The sequence below is a fragment of the Chlamydotis macqueenii genome, chromosome 13 (assembly GCF_036417535.1).
Source record: "Chlamydotis macqueenii isolate bChlMac1 chromosome 13, bChlMac1.mat, whole genome shotgun sequence".
Lineage (NCBI taxonomy): Eukaryota > Metazoa > Chordata > Aves > Otidiformes > Otididae > Chlamydotis > Chlamydotis macqueenii.
Genome location: NC_141568.1, coordinates 13880026 through 13902316, shown reverse-complemented (window position 1 = coordinate 13902316; position 22291 = coordinate 13880026). Strand labels below are relative to the sequence as shown.

At 51.4% G+C, this 22291-nt stretch overlaps 1 protein-coding gene across 1 annotated transcript in view; it reads right to left on the bottom strand.

Annotated features, from left to right (window-relative positions):
- Positions 1 to 995: 995 nt before the first annotated feature.
- Positions 996 to 22291, bottom strand: part of CNGB1 (cyclic nucleotide gated channel subunit beta 1) — a 31072-nt gene continuing 9776 nt past the window's right edge. The window contains exons 14-35 of the mRNA XM_086758456.1: positions 21153 to 21327; positions 19896 to 20021; positions 17910 to 18039; positions 16921 to 17067; positions 16530 to 16764; positions 15034 to 15169; positions 12372 to 12470; positions 11537 to 11694; positions 11200 to 11379; positions 10666 to 10874; positions 9739 to 9789; positions 9546 to 9632; positions 9127 to 9191; positions 8544 to 8666; positions 7326 to 7467; positions 6925 to 7084; positions 6224 to 6321; positions 6055 to 6138; positions 5535 to 5653; positions 4756 to 4902; positions 4082 to 4277; positions 996 to 3021 (exon numbers count right to left, since the gene is read on the bottom strand). Of these exons, the coding sequence (XP_086614582.1) occupies positions 2800 to 3021; positions 4082 to 4277; positions 4756 to 4902; positions 5535 to 5653; positions 6055 to 6138; positions 6224 to 6321; positions 6925 to 7084; positions 7326 to 7467; positions 8544 to 8666; positions 9127 to 9191; positions 9546 to 9632; positions 9739 to 9789; positions 10666 to 10874; positions 11200 to 11379; positions 11537 to 11694; positions 12372 to 12470; positions 15034 to 15169; positions 16530 to 16764; positions 16921 to 17067; positions 17910 to 18039; positions 19896 to 20021; positions 21153 to 21327 (3089 nt within the window). The 3' untranslated portion in view covers positions 996 to 2799. The remainder of the gene's footprint in view (positions 3022 to 4081; positions 4278 to 4755; positions 4903 to 5534; positions 5654 to 6054; positions 6139 to 6223; positions 6322 to 6924; positions 7085 to 7325; positions 7468 to 8543; positions 8667 to 9126; positions 9192 to 9545; positions 9633 to 9738; positions 9790 to 10665; positions 10875 to 11199; positions 11380 to 11536; positions 11695 to 12371; positions 12471 to 15033; positions 15170 to 16529; positions 16765 to 16920; positions 17068 to 17909; positions 18040 to 19895; positions 20022 to 21152; positions 21328 to 22291) is intronic.

Genomic DNA, 22291 nt, shown 5'->3' with positions numbered 1-22291 from the left:
AGCGGAACGAGCGAAAGCTAATAAGAAATGCTGTAAAGGTACGTGGAGCGTTACCAAATCCATCAGGAACATCGCAAGGGCAGTGGAAGGAACAGACCTGCGATAAGCGCATGCTGCAAGATATTTAACAGGAACCAACACAAAGGGAGCCCATGGCCAATACAGCAAAACTGGTGAATGAATGGAATTACAAAATTCAGCAGAAAGCCAATTTATGGCAGCTCCCAAGCCAAGAGGCACCATGGGAGCTGCCCATCTCCTCAGTCTGCCCGTCGTTTCTAAACAGCCCTGCGCAGCAAACAGATCCGAGCTCAACTCCCCAGCCCAGCCTGCGAGCCCAGCCCTACCTTGACCTGAATTATTACCTGGAGAATAATCTCTCTAAAGAACTAAAGCCGTAAACAGATCGCAGAGGAGGATAACTGCAAATCTCCCCGCGGTTCCAGAATTACCAGTTATGTATTCATCACCATCTAATGCTGCATGTTCAAAACTAAGATCTTCACGCTAGTAGTTGCCATTTAAGAAAGATTTTTTCCCTCCTTCTGGTGACTAAAAAAAATACAGCATTTCTATTAATAGTATTACATGGCCTCCGAGCCTCTAAAAAGTTCGTTGGAAAATCTGAGAACTGTGCTTGGGGACTTTACTGGCTCCGTTGGTGCACCAGTGAGCAAAAAGGCAGAAAACAGCTGGAATTTTGAAAGAAACCCACAGCAAATGAACGGTAATCTACGCGGTGTTTATTGTAGATACAGTGAGTTAGGAAAGCCATTACAGCCCACTATTTATTTAAACGCTTTTTCTAAACCATATCAAATCGCAGCAGCAAATCAGAACCCCGGTTTGACTTTTGCACGTTTCCTGGCTTGATTATATAAATATTTATATAGCGAAAAAACATACTTTGCGCTCCCCACTGAAACCTTCTTCCCAGCAGGAAACCACTTGCAAATGTCTGAGGACAGGAAATATTTAGGGAGGTTTGGGTGAAGGGCAGTGGTGGCTTCAGACCCTCCCGCGGTACCTTTGAGCTCGTTAAATGTGTTTAAAAGGGAGCAAGCCATCGTTAATAAACACTAACATATATTCTGGCTTTTTCCACTACTGAAACCCATCTATTTTGCAGGAGAGGGAAAAACTATAACAGAACGAGCAGATCCCGCAGCAGGTGAAGGTCAGCTGCAGGCGAGGGGATCACCCACGTGCGGGTGCAACACCAGCGCTGACGCCCATCACGAACAGCCCGGCCGCCTCACGGCCAGACTTGTGAAACCTGCGGCACTGCTCACAGAATTTGCTGAACAACTGAGAAAAAAAAAAATAAAATCCCTTGGCGGTGGCTCTGGGGCTGGTCCCTGTGCAAAACCTGCCCCAGCTTCTTCTGCGGCGGATGGAAACCAGCTTCTCTCCACGGAGCTGGCGGCGCCAGGGAGACCTGGCCAGCCCAAACCTTGGGGAGGGTCTGCACCGTCTCATCCGGCACCATCTCACTTCTCACAACTGCTTGGCTCACCGGCAGCTCGCTCCGGTTGGTGCTGGGTTTGAGGAAGATGAGGAGCTGGTGGTGCTGGAGGAAGATAGGACACCTTAAGCTGTCAGCTGGGCATGCTGGCTGCTGAGCAGGCCTTCGCCTTCCCAGCCAGCGCCTGGCCCCAGCACAGCTGGGACAGCGCCTGAGAAAGTGCCCCATTGTAGTGCACAACCAGAGTGGCTTCTCCATGGGAAACGCGGCCAAGAGCCAACCCAGTGAGGGAAAGGGGCTGGAAATTGGCTGCTGGAGCTGTGGCAGGTCACGGAGATCCAGCAGCGAGGGCAGGGGACAACCTGCAAGCTCGTGCATGCTTGTTTGCACGCTACGAGCTCCGGCCTGGCTCTGAAACACTGGCTGGGAGAGGAGAGCACTTGCTGCACTGCTTTTCCCCATCCCAACTGAAAACCGAGACAGCTTCTCCCTGCCTGCGCTCGGTTTATCCCTCTGGCAGCGGCAGATTGGTGCACTTGTGGAAATCTCAGGCTGGGAGGGATCTCCAAGAACATCTCCTCATCCAGGTTTGCGCTTCTCCATCCCTGAAAGGCGCTCACCAAATCCCTCTGCAACAGGCATCGGCGATGGGAAGCCCACCGCCTCCCCGGGGCGGACGGCTGGCAGGAGCTCCTCGTCCCAGCGGCAAACCCAAAGTGGTCTTGGCACCACGCAGGGACCCTCAAGCGTCTTTTGCAGTCTGCCCAGCCCAGGATGGACCTCAGCCTTCTCGTGACAGCGCGATTGGATCTGGGCTCAGCCTGTGAGCGTAGTCCACATCCTTTTGGGATGAATCACTCTCCAGCTGCTGCTGACAACCTTGAGACCAACACAGAAACCTTCTTGTTTTCTTTTTTTTTTTCCCCTGGTTGTTTCTGGCCAAGTGGTGACTCAGCCAGAGGTGAATAACTCTTCACACTTTATCTGAACACTCATTAACCATCCAGAGCAATTTCTGGATACAAAGCAATTTCTTCAGGGCTCCCTCTCCGTAAGGCTGGATTGGAAAGCAAGAGGGCTGGCCTGAGGCTCAGTGGGAATATTCATAAAAATCCTCAATAAAAATAGATCTCCAGAGCATGGAAACCTCGTGCGGTTCTGGATCAGAGGGTTTTATCATCAGTGAGTGAAGGTCTAGGCAGAAAAGAAAGGCAGATCCTACCCGCAGCACTTAGTGAAGCCTACAGCCACTGCGTGGAAACCGTTACCGGCAAAAAGCTTCTACCCCCGGCGTTTGTCTGGCTCCTATGCCTGCCCCAGGGCCTGCTTATTTTTCATTTCTCTTCCTTTTCTTCTTCTTCTTTCTCTGAAATCTCAGCAGCGAGGATTTCTTCATCTTCTTGTGCCGTAGAGATCACACGAATGGTGACTAAACTGTCGGAAGATTTTGAGAATATTTCTTCTCCCAGGTGGGCGTGTGCTCTGTGGGAGGTGACAGGCGATCGCCGGTGCACCGGTGATTTTGGTGGGATTGGACTGGAGCTGGAACCCTGCGACTAAAAAAAAATAAATAAATAAGTAAAATTTAAAAATCAAGCTCACCAGAGGAACCTTTCTACCTTTCTGGGAAGAACCTCAGAAACTTCACCTACAGACGTTCTGCGGAGAGGGACCTCCTTCTCACGGGGTCCTGCTAACCCCATCACCACGTCCTTCCTGACACATCCACCCTCCGACGACAGGTCTTGTTGCCACTACCCTATGGAGCACGTGGTGCCACTGTGCACCACTGCCTTTAACTGGTTATTAATTAGCGTTAAGCACCGCACCGTGCGAAGCCTCGCTGTGCTTTCACCAAGGAGTGCAGAAATGCGTTACGTTCAGTGTCTCCCTGGGTGTTTACCCAGCCTCAAGGCCACCGCGCTCCCTATCAGCTGCTCTTTCACCTCTCCTTGCACGTCCAGATGTGACAGTCTGCATAACTCTGGTGGGAAGAGCAACAACATCTCTGTGGGGAGATATGACCTTTTTTTATGAGCTCAGTAGAGATATTCAGAGGGAAAAAAAAAAAAATTAAAAAGAACATAAGAGCAAGGCCATTTTCTTCTTCAGTTGCTCACAACAGAAAAGCAAGGGTGGTTTCACCAGGGAGGGCTGGCAGGATGGCGTGCCTGCTGCTGGGGGCCTCAGCTCTGGCCACGCTGTGAGACCTCTGCAAATATTGACTGGGCTGTGGATGCTGGATGCCAGCATCCCCCTCTGTCCCGCCAGCACATCGATTAATTATGAGTGGCTCTGTCTCGGCAGCACGGAAGCAATGTTTGTCTGCGGCTGTAGCCCAGCGAGAAATTAGTCTCAGGCTTGGCATAGCTGGGCAAAAAGTCAATAATTTCCCTTTTGTGTTGCAAAACAACTCTGTGGGACAACGACAATCTCCCAAGGCCATGTGTAAGATTTTGGAACACCCCATCCCATCTCCCTGCACTACATCCAACCCCGGTGACCTGAGCTCACGTGTTTAAGGCACCTTAACATCTCAGCCCCTGCGCCGGTGGGGAGAGCAGCCGCTTGGCACCTAAGGAAACCAAGCCCAGGGGCCACCCTCCCCACGCTGACCTGCGTCGCCTGCATCGCCTTCAGCTCCTTCAGCCTCCAGCGGAGCTGCGCCAGCGTCCCTTTGCCCCCCATCCTCCCGCTGGCAGCCAGGGCAGCCTGGAAGAGCTTTGGGGTGTCAGCTTTCGGGGGGATGATCAGCGGTTCTCCAGGCGCTCCCTTCTCGTCTTTGGGTTTATTGTTGTTTTTCAGCATTTTCCTACGGCAGGGAAAAGGAGAGAGGATTTCAGTCCGGGCACACATTATATTGGCTGGATTTTATAATGCAGAAAAATCAGACTTTAGAAGGACAGGGATTTTTTTTATGCCTTAGGAAGAACAGAATAACAAATCTAAGTAATGCAAACAGCTAAAGTGAGTATTTGAATAGATTTTTTTTTTTTTTAAATGAATGCACTTTGGCCACGCTGGCTCCCGAGTTGCACCTGCTTTTAGCGGTGAAGCTTTGCAGCAGGGCTGGGCTGGCTCTGCGCACCTCCAGCTCCCCCGTCCCGCGGAGAGGAACGGATGCCCTCTGCCAAAGCCCCAGCCCAGGGGTGTGTGCCTAACTCCTGGTGACCACAGCAGGAGCTTCCCCAGGGCTGGATACGGAGAGAAATTGCCTCTGCGATCTTGAAACCCATACTCTGTTTTTTTTCAAAACCCCACAGGCTAGAAAGCAGCAGCCTGACACACACTTGGCCTTTTTACGCAGCAGCTTCTGGGACTCCGGGTAGTGCACCAAAATCTCGTTCAAGTCCTTCTTATCCAAAATGAAGAGATTAGCGAAGCCGTGAGCTACGACGTTTGCTGTTCGGCGATTTCCCCCTCCTGCCGCCAGCAAGCTGCGGGAGGCACAGCAAGACGTTAACGCTGTTACTGACGGTCTCAGCACAACATTTGTAATTTAAAATCTCCCTTTTCCCCTAGTGTGCCTCCATCTCTCTCTTTCAGAGGACTCAGAGTTTAATTTTTACCCCTGATAAAATTTTCCAAGCCCAATTTTTAAAGTCTGCTGGGAAATGTTGGCATGGAGTGCTGCATAAAAAAAAAAATAATAATAAAAAAGAAATTGCCTGTTTGAAGGTTTAAATATTGCATTTTACACCAGTCTAGTGTCCACTGTAGGCACGCAAACTATATCACTGTGTTACAAATTGGTACACACACCCATGAAATGGCCTGATCAATGGCTGGGGGTCTGTTTTAGTGAAATATCTTTTCTTATCCATCTTCCCATCCCTCCATACAGCTCTGCTTACTGTCACTAGCTCCCCGGGCAGAAAACAGCACGGTGTCAAAACCAGCTGAAAAGCTCCAAGAAAAAAGCTGTGATTTGTGTAGCAGGCGCTGCTCAGTGTTCTGGCTCTCCATCACCAAGATTAATTAGGGCGCTGCTGATCTCCCCACCTCCCACCCTCCTCGCCCAGAGCCCGTGAGCTGTATTTCCCCGGCTCCCTGGCAATGCTTCCCTCACCTTATTTCTCCAAAGACGGATCCGGCTTTCAGAGTCACCAGCACGGTTTTGCCGTCGGGTCCCCCCAGCACCTGCACTTGCCCCGCCTGGATAATGTACATCTCGCGGCCGATCTCTCCCTGCAGTGAAAATGGATGCTGCCTGGGGTACCCAGAAGCAGGGGAACCCTATGGATGCCCTATCCTGCAACCTTCCTGGAAACCCCCGTGACCACACCACCCTCTCCACACTCCTAAAACTCTTTGTCCTGATGGTGCTTGCTGCCAAGCGTCCTCCTCTGAGGACCCCAAAGTCTCCTCCAGGTTGGCAGGCTCTTCCCGTCTCTCTTGCTGTACATGGCTGCAGCAGAAGAGGTCAGTCTTTGCACAAGATCAGCTGCGACCAAGGATGTTTTTACTCTGAAGTCCCTGCCTGTGAAGCAGCTCGATGCCATGGTGATGGGCCTGGCCTGGCTTTCCCCGCCCTGCATTGCTCCTAGTCCCCCGCACAGCATGGCCGTGGCACCTGAGCATATCATTACCTTCTTACACACGTAGTCGTTAGGCAGGTAGACCACCGATCTGAGCCGCTTCAGCATGTCGAAGATCATCTGCCTGTCGCAGCCCTGAGCCGAAACAGAACCAACAGCACCGTTAGTCTGCACTGGCATGCCAGGCTCCGCTGGCCAGGACCCGTGCCGCAGAGGGTACCTGGAAGAGGGCCACTTTGCTCACGATGTTGTAGTTCACGTCGATGGCGATGTCCAGCCTCATCTTGTCCGGCAGCTGCACCAGCAGCTCTGACTCATCTGTGAGACAAAGCAGAAAACTGGCTGTTCCCAGCGCATCCTTGGCGTGGCAGTGGGAAAGCAGCCCACGTTTTGGCGGCAGAGGGCAGAAGCCAGTTCGCCTAAAGGATCTCCTCCAGCCTCTGCCTACCCAGCAAGCTGCAGGTCTAAAGCCAAAGGGTGATGGAGAGCTGCCCTTCGTGCTGTCCCTGCCCTGACAGCTCTCAGAGACAGACCGGTGAGCCCAAGCCAGCATCTTTCTTGGCCGGGAGAGCAGGCTCAGAGGTCCTGCCTGATGATTTACTGGTACAGTGAGCTAACGGGCTTGCTGCTGGACACGCTCTGGCCAGCTACTGCCAGTCACCGCCCTCTCCCCAGGGACTGGTGGGTGGGATGCTGGATTCCGTGCGCAATGAGTGATGCTGGGTCACCAGGGTGCTGCGACTCAGTGGCAGCCTATATACTCTATAGGGGGTAAAAAAACGCATACAGCAAAGAGTAAAGTAAGCCACCCCCCGTCCCGAAACTGCAGTGCTACTTGACGGTAATGTTTTGGCTCTGCAAAGCAACCGCAGTAAAACACACGCCGTGCAAGTGTTGACCCTCGGAGCGGTTGGATCTCACCTAGCATGCCTTGCGAATGCCACGTGTACTCGTACCACGTCTTAACCCGGTTCTGAACAGTTTTGGGGATTCTGTAGAAGTTCATGTATTTAATGGTACTGTCCATGCAGCTCCGATAGTAAGTTTGCCCTGCAGTAGCGGCACCGACCACGTCTCTCATCTGAATGGGAGGAAGGGGTGGAAGAGACATTTTAATTGCTGCCCCGTATCCATCACACAGGTTAAGCAGTCTAGAGCACGCATGCTGAGTCCTAACAGCATCTGCCAAGTCCTTTTTGTCTTGCACTGATGCTAAGCACGTCATCACACGGGGAAAACAAATCTAGAGATGCAAACCTGTGGACCAACTCCACCGAAACCTTCCCCACCTGAGGCTGGGATCCCCCCTGACTCCTGCTCACCTGCCCTATCATGACGGAGAAAGCGAAGACGCCCGTGAAGTAGTTCAGCAGCTGGAAGACGATCTCGAACAGCGTCTTGGGGTCCGGCAGGCCCCCGATGGTGATGAGGGTTTTGACTGCCCAGTAGTAGCAACGGATGTAGCTGGGAGGGAGAGAGTAGGCAGCTTTGAAGGTGTTTCTGACATGAAGGCCCGTTTCACGCCTTGGTACCAAACTCACATCCTCCTGCCGTGGCAAGCCAGAGCCTGCCAAGAATTATTATCGACGACAAAGGGAAAATTAAGAGGCTGCAGACTCCCCGCTACACCTGCAGCTGCTTCTGGAGATGCTACGGGAGCAAGGGGAGGTAGGGACCCTCCAGAAACCTCCCCATGGGATGCTCAGCTGCTCTGGTTACTCCCATTTTCTGCTTCTTTCAGGCCCGCTACCGTAAACCAGCAATGCATTTTCAGCAACATTTGCACTTTTAGAAATAGTCGCGGTAATAAAAGGGTTTGTGAGCAAATTGTTGGCATGGGACTCATGAGATGCCAAGTGAATTCTTGATTCACTGGTCTTGGGCACTCCCTTGGATGTTACAGTTACACCTACAGATAGATACAGGTATGTATATCACACAAAATAACTATATAGCAGCAACATTACCATGGGAAGCTGAGTGCTCAAAGGGAAGGCAAAACCCACACTAAAGCTGCCTGGGTGACCGTCACTTGTCCTCACATACACCCACACCTCATGATAAGTCTTTCATGCACTTGCCCATCCCTTTTTTTGCAGGAAACTCATTTACATCACGGTGCTACGTTGACTAAATGCTACTCAGTGCTGACACATGGCACCTAGGACACACAGCTTCAAGCCTCCATCCCGACCTGGCAGCAGGTCAACATGAACAGAAACAGGGCTCACACTGCCACTGGCCGAGGAGCATTCTCTTGCTTCCCAGCACCAGGTTCTCATCTTTTCAGTCTCTTCGATCTGCCAGTGCCTTCCACCTCAGCTCAGCTGCAGCCTCTTTGTCCTGCAGCACTGTGTATCTCTGCACACCCCATCCATCCTGCCCCTGCTCTTCTCCCTGGCTCTGCATCTTCTCCCAGCACCCCCAAACCTTTGCTTCAGGGTTTTTTTATGGACTCAGCGGTACCCTAACACCTCACTCCTTGCTCCAGCTCATCACAGCAAGATGTGTTGTGTGAGGACCCAAGCCCTGGCTCGTACCTGTTTCCTTCCCCATCGTAGACCCAGGTGGTAGAGCCCAGTCCTTCGTAGGCTGATGCCCAGTAATAGAGGCAGGAGTTCACGTGCAAGCTGTACAGTAAATAGGCAGTGGTTCGAATCACTCTGAAAAAAAAAAAAAGGAGTGTGCTGCAGGGGAGATTATATGGTGTCTGCTGGGAGAAACACATCAGATCCTCTCCAGCATCACAAGGAGCTTCGAAGTGATGAGCCGAGTGCTGACCATGCAGGTCATGGCAGCACAGGAACCAGAGCACCCAAATGTGCAGCTCTGCTGCTCCCTCCCACAGCCCTGCAGCTCCAGAAGTGCCAGAAAAAGTGGCTTATCTGCTAGTGGCTCCTCTTCATTGTCCCCCTTCAACACCCCTGTCCCTGCGGTGTTGGAGAGAGGTGATCCTAACCATGTGGGCTCCAGAACCCACCATGTCCCACCTGCATCAGCCAACGCCGATGTCAGCCACTCCGGGGACGGCAGGAAAATAAATCAGAAACCCAGCACACAGAAGTGAACCTTCTCTCCCATTCGCAAACAGGACACGCTCTCTGCCTCCCTCCGTTCCCTCACCTGTAGATGTACGCCTTGCTCAGGATAGCCTCCAGGCGGTTGTTGAACTCGAAGAAGGCCATGTACTGGGAGGAGAAGGAAAGTAGCATGCTCCAGCTTCCTGCAGCACCCGTCGGGAAAGTTACATCCCCGTAAAACCCCCCTCCCCTTCCATTTCCCTCCTACACCATGAACTGTCATGGACAGATTCAGTTCCATATGTAAGTGCCCTTCTATTCAAAGGTGCGAGTGTTTTAGGATTGAAGTGAAGTTCGACCAACAGCCCCACAAAGCCTTCAGGACGAGATGTCCCATCCATTTTACAATCCTCTTGTCACCATCAATGAGTCTACCAAGCCGCAGCTTATCCAAACCAGCGTGGGACTCCTTCGCTTCCACCGCAACTGGTGTCCTGCCGGATTTTATAAGCCCCGACTCACCTTCAGGCAGCGAGGAAAGCGCAGGAGCGGGTTGACACCAACTTTGAAGTAGAAAAAATCCAGGGGCAGCAGGCACATCACATCCATCTGAAACCCGCACAAAGAGAGAAACTTCTGTAGGGACCTGCAGGCGTGGAGCTGCAAGCCACGGTTCGATTAAAGATTCAGATCAATAAATAAAATTATGTCGAACCTTAAAGCGTTCTGATCTCAGGTAGTTCTCTTTCATGGCCTTTTTATCGGTCTGGTTGGGAACAGGAAGGAGAGAGAGAGAGCGGAAGATTGATCATTGCTTGCAGAAAGGAAAGTCATGGCCAACACGGTCATCCCTGACCTCTTCTGCACCACAACAGGGAAGATGCTCTCCTCATGCTTGAGAAGGGGAGCAAAGGAGCAGAAGACCTGGCCATATGCCATCTTCCTGCTCTATCTCAGGAGATCCCATGCTTGTTTTGCATCCTAGAGGAAGCACATTGCAGCGCCAGCCCCACAAAAAACAGAGTTTACAGGAGAAACCTCCCTCTCTGAGCATTTGCATGGGCCATGGGAAGGCTGTGCCCTCAAGGTTTTGCTTTTCACATCTTGTTTAATTGGATATGGAAACAAAATCAAGGGCTTTCACTTATCTCAAGCGCATGATCTATGTGTTCAGATTGCAATCGCTTTCATCACACCACTAATGCGTTCTGCCTAGCTCCTGAAAATTAAACCCAGAGTTTGTTACGCCATCTGCTCTTGATTAGCTGGGTACAGCTGTGCCAGGGCTGGCCGGCATGCACCTCACCGCACCGCTGGCAGGACCGCTCCACAGAGTGGCACCCTCTGAGCATCCTACCCAGGAACCCATGGCCGCCATGGACCATATGCTGTCTAGATGGGCTGGTATTGACTTTGGGGAAAAATGCATATGTTTGGCAGACAAAAAGACTGCTGGCTTATCCACTACGTGGCAGGAGAGATGCCTGCAGTCCTGCCAGTGCGGACACAGCCCTGATGGCCACAGCCGTGCTGGGAGAACTTGGAGAGTTCGATTCAGAGATCGGTGACCACCACCATCCATGCCACTCAGAGTGATGGGGACAGGAGGTCCCACAGTGGGACATGCTGTGCTGTCACTCACTATTATGTCTCCCCCCCGGACGAACTGCAGCCGCATCTGGAAGACGAGGATGTCCAGCAGATAGATGAGGTCGCAGAGGTAGTCCATGAGCAGCCAGCAGTGGATGTTTGCCGGCGTCTGGTAGGGAAAAGCCCAGCGGACGGGGATCAGCCAGCAGTTCCAGTTCCAGGCCATGACAACGAAGAACAGCCACAGCACGTACATCAGATCTGTGCACAGGGAACAGCACCATGACTAGCTGGTGAATCTGCTACACAGAGGGGTTTTCATCCCAGATCTGCCCTGAGTGCAGGGCATGGTCATGCTCCTGACACCCACAGCTATTGGGAAGTATTTAGGAAAGCCTGTGGCTTGCAGGGGAATTTAAAACTCTGGTTTTTAGTAGACAGGTGTAAGCTAACATTCTCCTTCCTTACTTGTCCTCACTTCTCTACAAGGTTTCATCTTTTACACCTCCTCCCCTCCTTACCCCCTCTCCCCCGGCCCCACTATCTTGTCCCCACCCCAGGCACGTGGCCGTGCTCCATCACTCACTGGTGAGCGGGTCGATGCTGCTGGGGAACTGGTAGTTTTTCAGGCGATCCAGCCAGGGCCGGTGCTTGAAGGTGCAGCACAGCATCTCGCAGTAGTGTTCATCCTCTGATGGCTTGTCCCCCTCCGGTTGCCCTCCTGGTGGAGGCACCGGTGCTGCCGCAGGTGCTGGCTTGGCGGGGGCTGGAAGAGGCCACACAGTTATCTTAAACAGTAGGAAATCCTCTCACAGCAATTGTTTTAAAGGTCTTTAAACTGTTAATAAAGCAGCTGTCTCCCTGAAAACACCACGTGTGTGGGGGCCCACCAGTCAAACACTCCCAGCCCCGCTCGAACTCACATGTTGCAGGGCTCTCGTCGTCTGAGGTGACATCAGGGTCGGTCAGCTTCTCCTTCACCTTCTCGGTCCTCTCTTTGAAGAGCTTCACCAGCTCCTGGAGCCGCGTGTTGACGACAGCGCTGCTCAGGCTGGTGGCGGAACCGATGCGCTCGGGCAGGCTGCAAGGAGACCATCGGGCGTTTTGTGCAGGTAATGCACATGTGCGAAGCCGAAGGGCAGGTTCATGACCCCATTTTAACGTACAGGGTCTTGAATTAGGATTTACCCATATTTATTTGGCTACTGTGTAATCAAAAGAACACACGTTAAGGAGGGGGGTGCAGATGTGGAGGTGCAGACCCTCCCCCTAAGGTGTGGAGGTGCAGATGTGGAGGTGCAGACCCTCCCTAAGTCTCTGCTTCCCAGGGAGGGCAGCTCATGGCAGGAAAGCCGGGACCTGGGGTACGTGATGCATAGCTTTTGCTTGCTTCCTACGCGGAAGAAAAAGGTTATTCCTCCACAATCAGTGAAAACAAGGTGTTCCCATGGCGCTACAGCATATGTAGATCAAGGGTGCATCTTCTCTGTGGTCAAACCTAGTCTTCAGGAGAATATTTCTACCTGGATACAGGAAAAACAAGACAGCAGTTTCTGCTCCAGGAAGAACTGTGATGGATTTTTTTTTTTGGAAAGGGGATGCATTACCTGTTGCACAGTGCTAGACCTGCTGCAGGCACAGTTCCCTCTCCCTTTGGTATCCCAACACTTCTAGGATCTTTGCCATTTCCACCCAAGCCCTGGTATCCAAACCCGTGACAGCCTGGCTGATCCAAAGCCCCTCAGTCCCACCACGCACCTTTCCCTCTGCTCCTCGTCCCAGCCCAGCAGCGCTCGGGTGGGGGACTGGCTCACCAATCCCTCGTCCAGACCGTCCGTCGGGGACAGCATGTTCCTTCTGAGGACACAAACACAGGCAACAAGGCTCAGCTTGTCCCCCATCCTCAGCCAGCTCCTCTCCCTCCTCCTCCCAGGTCTCACCTGTTTCCACTTCCCCTCCTCCTGCCAGGGTCAGTTTCCCCCAATTTTTGGCATTGCCTGAAGTCAGTGGGAGCAAACCACTCTGCTCCTTTGCTGCTAAAGCCCCGTTCCTTCCTGGGCACCACCGAGCCCACGGCCGCACGGGCATGCAGACACTTATCCCATTTTGCAACCCATTTGGGGCACCTGGCAAGATGCATGGAGGGCAGGCACCACTCCATGCTCGTGCCCGGTCCCACACTGTCATGCCGCTGCACTTTGAGAGGCAGGCAAGGAAAATGCAATACCTAAGGTGGAGCAAGAAAGTGAAATCTGGAAAAAAGGGAAGATGCTGGGGACACTGCCTGGCTCTGAGCTGTCTCTGTAGCACCTTAAACCTCTGAGACAGAGTTGCACAGCACTGGGTGCATAACATGGACCTTCTAATAGCTGCTGATGCACAGAGACTTCAAACTGCATCTCCTACGACACAAAGTGACCTAAGAGACGCAGAGCTAGTCTTTTTTTGTGACTCTACCTAAACAACATTAACCCTAATCCTTCACAGATCCACACAGGAAAAAAAATTCAATACTGTGCCCAATAGAAGTGACTTAGGACAAATGGATGGTTGCTCAATGTACAGCTGATGTCCCCGTCCTCCGAAAACACCAGCTAGGGCTGAGCATTTTCCTTCTGGTTCAGAACGATGACATTTTATTTCTTTATGTATCTAAACAGAAGTTGCTTTTAAAAATCTCCAGCTCTACCAAGAGACCTCTGGTGTTGCCTTGAGACACTACCTACAGACAGGGCAGAAAGGTTTGTATGCTCATACTGCATATACAGCCTGCTTGTAACTGCAAATATCCAACCTGCTTTAAGAAATTGCAAGAAAATAGCATGAGAAAACTGAGGTCCTGCAAAAAATAGCTTTACTGGGGAACAATAGGATCACAGAATGGTTTGGGTTGTAAGGAACCTTTGAAGATCATCTAGTTCCACCTCCCTATCTTGGTGGCAGGTCATGCTAGACCAGGTCACTCAAAGCCCCATCCAACGTGGCCTTGAACCTTTCCAAGGATGGGGCATCCACAGCTTCTCTGGGCAACCTGTGTCAGTGTTTCACCACCCTCAGTATAAAAAATTTCTTCCTTACATCTGGTCTGAATCTACCCTCTTTTAATTTAAAACCATTACCCCTTGTCCTGTCACTACAGGCCTTGGGAAAAAGTCTTTCTCCATCTTTCTTACAAAGATATTGAAAGGCCACAAGAAGGTTTTGATAAAATACTTGTTAAAAAATGATGGTGGGGACAGAATTGTACGTAGATAAGCAGGCCTAAATAAACTAAGGTTGTATCTTTGGGTTGCTGGGTCCTGGGCTCCAAAGATGCCCTGTGATGCATGACATGGGTGTTAATCTGAATTGTTCATTTCCTAGGTCGGTTGAAGGCGTAAGAGAAAGCCCCTCACCTTGACCCAGATTCAAAGCAAGAGCTGCCACACTTGCTGATGGCACTAGAAAACATGGGCTTTTCTGTCTCAGAGAAATAGCCTGTCCCGTTCATTAAAGGGAGAGAAAAACACATCCTGAGCGGGGACAGCCAAAGGTTTTTCCCAGATGGATCCCGACCGCTCTGTGGCAGAGGATGAGCCTCGACTGCTCTCCAGCGGTGAGCCGCTTGTTACAGGAAAATTTTCATCGCTGGGCTAATGGAAAAAGGCAGCGAGATTCAGCAGGCTTTAAATAACTGGCCTCTTTGTGCTGTCAGTATTTGCACAGCAGGTATTTCACATGATTGGGCTCTGCTTTTCCAGTTTAAAAAGCTGTTCAGACTGGATTATGGACATTTTTGCCATTTTATTTTCAAGTCCTCCAGGGGCTTGTTTACCAAGAGATCCAAACTATTAAGTGAGGGTGAATATAACACCTGGTTTTCAGCACAGAAAAATACACCTTGGGTTTTATTTTTAGTCCTCTGCAAGAATGAGCCTCAAAAAAAAAAAAACCCAACAACAGCCAAAAACCCATCAGCTTCCTCCAGCCTTACTTTTAATCCTCTCCCGCTCCGAGCACCCTTGGTGTGAAGGCGAAAATGATGCTGCAAACTCTTCCAGCAAAAACCCAGGGAAAAAATTCTTGTTTTTCTCCTTGCGCTCTGAATTGGGGAGTACAGATGTGTGGAAGAACAGACAAATGGGATCTCACCATGGCCTGAAGATTGAACCCATCTCCAGGAGGACACACAAACAGCACTGTCCCCAATCCCCAAAAGCTTTAAACAAAATGTAACCATTTAATTTAAAAGTGCAAATGAGGGGCAAAGCTTTTGCCATCTCCCTTGGCTTGCAAGGAGTGACGCCCGTCGCACCCACATCACCCCGGCTCACTGTCCAAACCTGCCAGACACTAGTTGCTCCATACATTTTCCTGTACCAGCACTGTCGGAGGTGTGAGACCCCCAGGAGCCGAGGACCGCGCCGGGACAGAGCCGTACCTGGGGGACGCCAGTGCCGTGGGCACCGCCAGCATGTGGGGAGCACCGGCGGTGGGCACTGGTAAGTGGGTACTGTCGTTCTCCGTGGCATCATCTCTGCTGTCCACATCCTTGATGTCCACGGTGGGGTAATTACCTGGCCCGTGAAGGACAATAATTGCACGTGAGAGGGGCAGAGGGCTCAGCTTGCAGCCAGGATGAATCCCAAGCCCCATCACCTCCGCGGAGCTGCCCCAAACCCCACAGTGTGCTGGAAGGACTCTTTTTCCCTCCATTCCCTTCTCACCTGGCATTCCTCTCTCCTAACAGTTTGGAGTATTTCTTTCTCTTTTTTTTTTTTTTTTTTTTTTTTCCCCCCAGTTTTTAACACTGTAAGAAGTGCCACCTGCTTCCCCTCTGCTTGCAGTGATTGCAACTACTCTGTGCGAGCGTTGGGTCCCTGTGGTTTGGAAACTGGTGGTGATGAGGATACCAGCTGCAGGGGTTATGCAGGAATCCAGGATTTCCAGCTGCAAACCTGCCTCCCAGGGTCTAGAAAATCTCCTGGGCTTTCTGAACATAAACACACGGACCACGCAAGCTGCAAAGGACACGAGCGTTTGCTGTTCATGGAGAATAAGGTGGTATTTGAATAAGAACTTAGGGCATCTCTCTTTTGCAGAGGTAATAACTGCTTCCTGCCACAAGTGAGGTTAGGAGCAGGAAGGCTGGATGTTTACCATGGGTAAGGAGAGATGCCAGTTCCCCAAAGGAGAAACGGCACTGGGGGTTATCTTGGCTAGGCCCCACAGCCCGCCGGGCTGTGAAGTGTCATCCCTTTTCTCAGCTATATAACAAAACACAAAGAGTTCCTGCAAGTTTTCTTCTAAGAAGGGTTTTCACACGTCTGAAAGACCCCGTGCATCCCCTCGTGTCCCACGCTGGTGTGGGACCAGTGGATGAGATCATGGCTGGATGAAATCACCCAGAAAAGGCCTCTTTGGGTTGCAAAGTTAAAATTCCATTGCACGTAAGCAAAAGCAGCAGAATTTGGCTTGCTGGCTAAAAACAAAGCAAAGCAAAGCTACAGAAACATAATTTGTGCTTTTGGGTTAAAAGGCAGATCACGGTGAACAGCAAACCTCCCATCTTGCTGTCCTCTTAGTATGAGCGGGTTGCATGAATGCTCAGGAGAAAACTCTGCAGCAGATATTTAATCCTCTGCCTGCAGGTCCTTCAGGAGAGTTTTTGGCCAAGCAGGTCAAAACATACAGCCTATGTTTTACGGATATTTGCAAACGCTTTCCGGGGCTTAGCTAGAAAGGCACGTAGTGATGAGGCAGAAGCAGAAATAAACAGGAATTTTGTCCCCCAGCCTCTGTGCTGCAACATGAAGTGTGCTTTTATTTATTTTTTTCCCCCCAAAAAAAAGCAACAAAAAGCAACTACTCCAGGAGTAACCCCTTGCCCCACCTCAAGCTACGCAAGCCCGTTGCCAAAGCAGACATCTCTAATACCTAGGGGGGATTGCTCCTCATTGCAAAAATTGGGGTTGACAACTCCAGCCTTTGGCTTGCCGGCGACAGGGACGGGGGTGTGGGAGGCAGCGGTGGCTCGGTAGCTGGGGACATTGGGGAGCTGCTCTAGCGCACCGCAGCCAGGAGGGTAGGCGGCCCCACCGCCGAGCGGCTTGTCATGCACCAGCCGATCTAGCTCGACGTCTCGGGCACGCTTGGACATGCTGCTAGGCGCCTAGGTGCTTCAAGCAAAGGACAAGGCATCGGAAGCTGCAATAAAACACAGATCGGTTTGAGACGGGATGGTTGTGTCAGCGCGGAGAAATGCGGGGTTGCTGGGGCTCCTGTTGCCGCTCACGGATGCTGGTAGCAGCAGTGGGGAGCACCCTACCATGTGGTTTTCGAGCATTGCTTCAAGATTGGGCTGCATGAGCTGAGAAATCTCCTGCCTGGGACCAGGGCTCAGGTCCAGCAATCCCTCGTGCAGCTCCCCTGATGTTGGAGGAGCAATGCCAGGACCTGACTCGGCTCGCTCAGCCTGTGATGGGAGCTCACCACCTAAGCTTCATCACCAACCTGTTACCTCCTAAAAGGCTGGATTGAAATGCACCTCATGCCACCGGTTATTTCCCAAATTGAGCAAAGTGGTAGAGAAAATCCTTTTTATCCCCTGCTACATTCTTCAGCTGAAGGAAGGACTCCTATTTCACATCAGAGATTGCTTAATCAACAATAGTAAGCATGGTGTAAGCACCAGCCTGTCAGAGCTGGCTCCGGCTGATGGCAATATTGCCGTCGCCCTATTCCCACAGGATGCTCTAAGCCAGTGAAAAGCCCTGACAACCCACGCAGGCCCACGCTCCAGAAAGCTCAGCTGCCTGCTCCCAGACAGTGAGCAGCAGGGAGGGAGAAGCTGCATTTTCCCCTTGCCGGGCATCGCATCGCCTGCTCTGGTTCATCCTGATTTCACATTCTGTTGCTATATATTATACCTTCAGCATCTGTTTCAGCAGCTTCAACCGTCTCCTCTTCCACCTTCAGAACAAAAAAAAAAAAAAAGCCATTTTAAGGAGAAAAAGACCTGGTCCATCGGTAAAAGAGCAGACTTCGCAGCTTGATTGGGTGCCCCGTGTCCCCTGACCATCCGCCAGCCTCTCAGCTCGTTGTTCAGTGCCAACACTTTAGGGTGAAAGCATCCCTCCTGGCGCACAGCCACTGCTGCTGTCTCAGGTTCAGAGATAGGGACATCTAGGTGGGCAATGTTCCCCAGTGCCCCAGTGCCCATCCCAGGGCACCGCGTCCCTACAGACGAGCTCTGAGCCCCCGGTGTGCACCGGGCAGAAGGGCTCATTGCAGACCTGCGCCCAAGCGATTCCGTACCTGAACAAAAGCTCCTTCGAGATCACTTATCTCAGCTTCTTCCAGCTGCTCGAACCTGAGGGCCTCCTCTGCAAAGTAGCCTTCATCCACACCCTCATCAGCGGTGAGAGAAGGTGACCGGAGCAGGGCTCTGGATGGTACAGATCAAGCAGAGACAAGCACCCAAGCTCGTTTTCGCCCGTTCTGAGGTTGGGCGTGTTGTGGATGGGGGGCATCAAGTCAATGAGGGGACATCACATCAATGGGGGTACATCATGTCAACGGGATGATGCACGTCTCTCGCAGTTACGGGGAGCACTGCTCCTCCAGCTGCGTTGCAAGCCTCATTTGCAGGTGAGCAATACCACAGAAATTTTAGTTTAATGTAGTAGTGGTACAAAAAAAAAAAATGCTGCTAAGGTTAGAAGAGACATGGAAAAAAATACTACGTGAAAGACCAGGTGAGAGGTGCATAATGAGTGCAGGGCATTGCACATGCATAAGCAAAAACTGCATCTGTAGAAAGATAAAGGCAGAGAGTTTCCAATACTGTGTGTAATAATTTCTCATATAATTAAAATTTGCCAAATAAAAAGCTGAGAGCCTAATTTCCTGCAAGCACCATCCAAATCCCACGTTTTCTTCTGGAAGACACCACCAGGACACATCATTCTCATTTTCCTTGAGCAGCAAGCGCAGGCCCCAGCCCTGCCATTCTGACAAAGGGGGCTCACAAGATTCATTTCGTTTATTTAATATAACTTTAAAACTGAAAAAAAATTAAAAAACCTCATCATGTTGTTCCATGCATTTATCTCCCAATTTGCTTCTTCCTCATGAGAGATGCAAAGCAGGGATTGGGAATAATGAAAAAAATTTTATGAGGGCTAAATGCATGAAAATTCAAAAACTGTCTTTCTGCAGCCTTGGCAGGGCCTGAGTGAGTGATGTATGTAACAACCAGGGGTTGCTTTTTCACTTTTATCTCCGTGTCTTGAAAAACTGCCATTTTCCAAGATCTTTTAAAAATTATTTTTAATAATTCCCCACCCCCTTTATTTTTTTTTTAAATTAGGCTCCCTTCAAATGCAATCGCAAGTCTTTTCATCCTTATCTAGCAAATCCATTGCTGTCTCTCTGTTCCTGTAAACAAACACATTGAAAGACAGAGCAGGACCTCATTCACCCCACAACTAAAGCTCAAGTTTCTATAGCAGAGCTCCAGGAACAGGTTTTAACGAAATAAAAAGATGTGGGTTTAACACTGGATATTCATGCGTTTTCAGCTTCTTCCTGAAAATCTAGCTACTTCAGAGGGATTAACAGAGAGTAATATCATAGCACTAGATAATAAATCCCTAAATGTTTGTCTTGTGTAAAATCAGAGCAAATCACTGAATTAAGTAGAAAAATTTTTCTAAATACCATCTAGACCAAAGTCACCTCCACAATAACTCTGCTATTTTCTATAACAGGAAAAACATGTAAAATTATACCTACTTGTATTAAGTAGCATTTGCAGGTACAACACATAATCCTGTCTTTAAACTCAGCTCTGTAATACTGACAATAATCCAGACTGCCCTGAATCAATGGCTATGGTTTTAAATCAGGGGGAGGCTCTGCAGGAACTGGCTGCTCCCAGCTCCCGACGAAGGCACAAGCTGGGGGCTCCCGCTCGGCCCAGCCGCTGGACCCCACGGGAGGGGATGGCCAGGGGCTGCGGTTGCTACGGAGTGGCCGTGATGGAGCCCGTGTCGCCAGGAGACACTCGCCCGTCACCAGGTACCGCGTCAGCAGCTGGCCCTGGGGTCAGCCGCTTTGCCAAAGCACCCCTCCCCAGCGCACCCCTCCCCAGCGCACCCCTCCCCAGCGCACCCTCAGCTCTGACGAGAGGACCTCGCTCATCTGCGGGTGTTTCAGCCTCTCAGGCTTGTGAACACAGCCAAAACAACAACTGCGCTCACACTCGCTTTCAAAGCTATAAAGGCAACAGGAGCCACTCACCCCTCTCTCTCGTCCACCTCCTCCACCTCCTCCACCTCCTTCTCCTCCTCTTCCTCCCCCTCCTCCTCCTTTTCCTCTTCCTCCTCCTCCTCCTCCTCGGCAGTGCTCAGGGAGCACAACCACAGCCTGGGAAGGAGAAACTCATCAGGTGAAATCCCAAATGCGTGTCTGAACCTCACAGGAGGAGCACTGCCAGTCTCTGCACCCCCTTCGGCCAGAGATGCTCTCCCTCCACCCCCCAGCCCACATCCCAGGGAACACACGCTCGGCACACCGGGCATATGCTGTTTCTGTGGCCCCAAGGGGGTGGGAAGAAGATCGGGAAAAAGTTTGGGAACACAAAACCAGAGCCCTCGAGTCTTCAAACTCCCCTTGCGGCGTGGGGAGGGGATGTGCCTAGGGGCCATTTATTGCCAATTTTGACCAAAACCTCCCTGTTAATGAAATCCATCCCCCAGGAAAGGATGTGCATGCTGCCCACAGCTTCTCAGGCTCATATACATAAGGGGGAAAAAAAAAAAATCTGAAAAGCATTTTTATAACATGCCCAGTGTTTTCTGGCTTAGGAGAACAGAGCGAGCAAAGTTCACTGGGCATCACTTGTGCTTAGTGCAGAGTCCAGCATCACCTGTGTGGGAGGTGGGGACCACTGTGCTTGCCCTCCCCTGCACGGGCACTGGGCTCGGGGAAAATTTTGAGGGGCTCCCAAACCCTTTAGGAGAGTGCATGGACACCTCTCAGCCCCCCTCAATGCAATACGGCCCACTCCCAGCGCTGAATGTATTGCCCAGCCCTCAGGAGGACCTCGGCAGGGGTTTCTTTTGGAAGATGGAGGGTGAGTTATACACAGAAGACTACTGTTTCCAAATGTCACGACAGTTGGATGTGCAGTTGATGGGAACAAGGTCCAAACCCTCTTGCCTTAGGGACAAAATCTGCTGATGGGAAATCTAAGCAGAGCATCCCTCAGCTGTCCTCTGCAGGGCAACATGAAGTATTGCATTCATGACTCTGCCACTGCCTTCCTCAACCCAAACCTCAACATCAGAAGGAAAGATTGTTTGCTCAAATAATTTTTCGGTCCTTCTGGTGCCCCGCCTCTTCAGAAACAGGCACCTCAGCTGCCCACCGCCAGCTTCTCCACCAGCGCTGGCAAGGAGGGATGCCCAGGGAGGTGCTCATCCCCTCCCATGGCCACCATGCTGGTGGCTGGACAGTGCGCAGAGCTGCCCATCATCAACATCTCCCTTCTCCCACCTGTTTTCTTCTTCCTGAGGTTCCTCCTGTATGGGGGGAAGGGGATGAGCATCTGCCACCAGCTCAGTCTCGCGACCCCAGGCCATCATCTCACACGTGGCTCTGTTAATCCAGGCATTATCGATCTCTTCCAGGATGAGCTCGGGCTCCTTGGGTTCCTCAGGGACAATATGAACTGAAATGGGAATGGGGAAAGGGAGGTGATGAAGTGAGAGCAGCACCTTTCCATGAGGCCAGGGTAGGGCGAGGGCAGATCCCACATTTTAGCTGCTCGATGCAGAGGTGCTGAGGCATGCCAGGACAGAAACACCTCTCAGCTTCCCCAGACCTGCGCAGTCCTGGTCTCCCCGAGCTGTGCCAGACGGATGCCTCGGGCACTTTTGCCAGAAGGAAGAAGAAAATTCACCATTTTGTGCCAAGCGTGTCCAGAGCCCTATGAAACCTACAACCCTTTGCCTACAGATATGCCTGTTGGCTTCCCTACGCGTGCAGCAGCCTCCACCAGCAGACGATTTGGCCCATCTCCAGGCCACATTTTGGCTCTCCTTGCAAACAGACGCAGCCATGGGAAGAGCCCAAAGCCTTTCCCCTCACGAACCCCAAACAAAACGCTGTGCTAGCACAGCCCGAGGGCCCTGGTTTTGCAGAGCAAGATTCAGCCCTGAGCCCACAATGCAATGCCCCAAGCACCACGCTGCGTCCGCTCCGAATGCTTCCCCCCGGGCACGGCGTAGGGAGCATCCCACACACCCCAGCACTTCCTAGCATCACTGGGGGAAAATCCAGAGTGGGTTCCTGGGAAGGCTGTTGGACCAGCTGCAAAGCAAAGAGCATGGGTGACCCAAGACCAGCCCTCTCCGTGTCCCAGGGGTACCCGTCCTACCACATCAGGAGAAACAGGAGGAGGAAGCGCATCCACATACCGTAAAACCAGTTTATTTTGATGTCTGCCTGACAACCAAACTTACATGCCTGCAGCAAAGCCGATAGGAAACGTGCAAATTCCACTACAGAGAGGCAGGAAACCCACCCACGGTCGGGTCTGTGCTGTATTTACCCACCCCACAGTGCCCACGCTGCCTGTAGCCCATTCCCTCTAGAGCTCTGTTAATTAAAACATAGGACAGCAATCAGGGAGA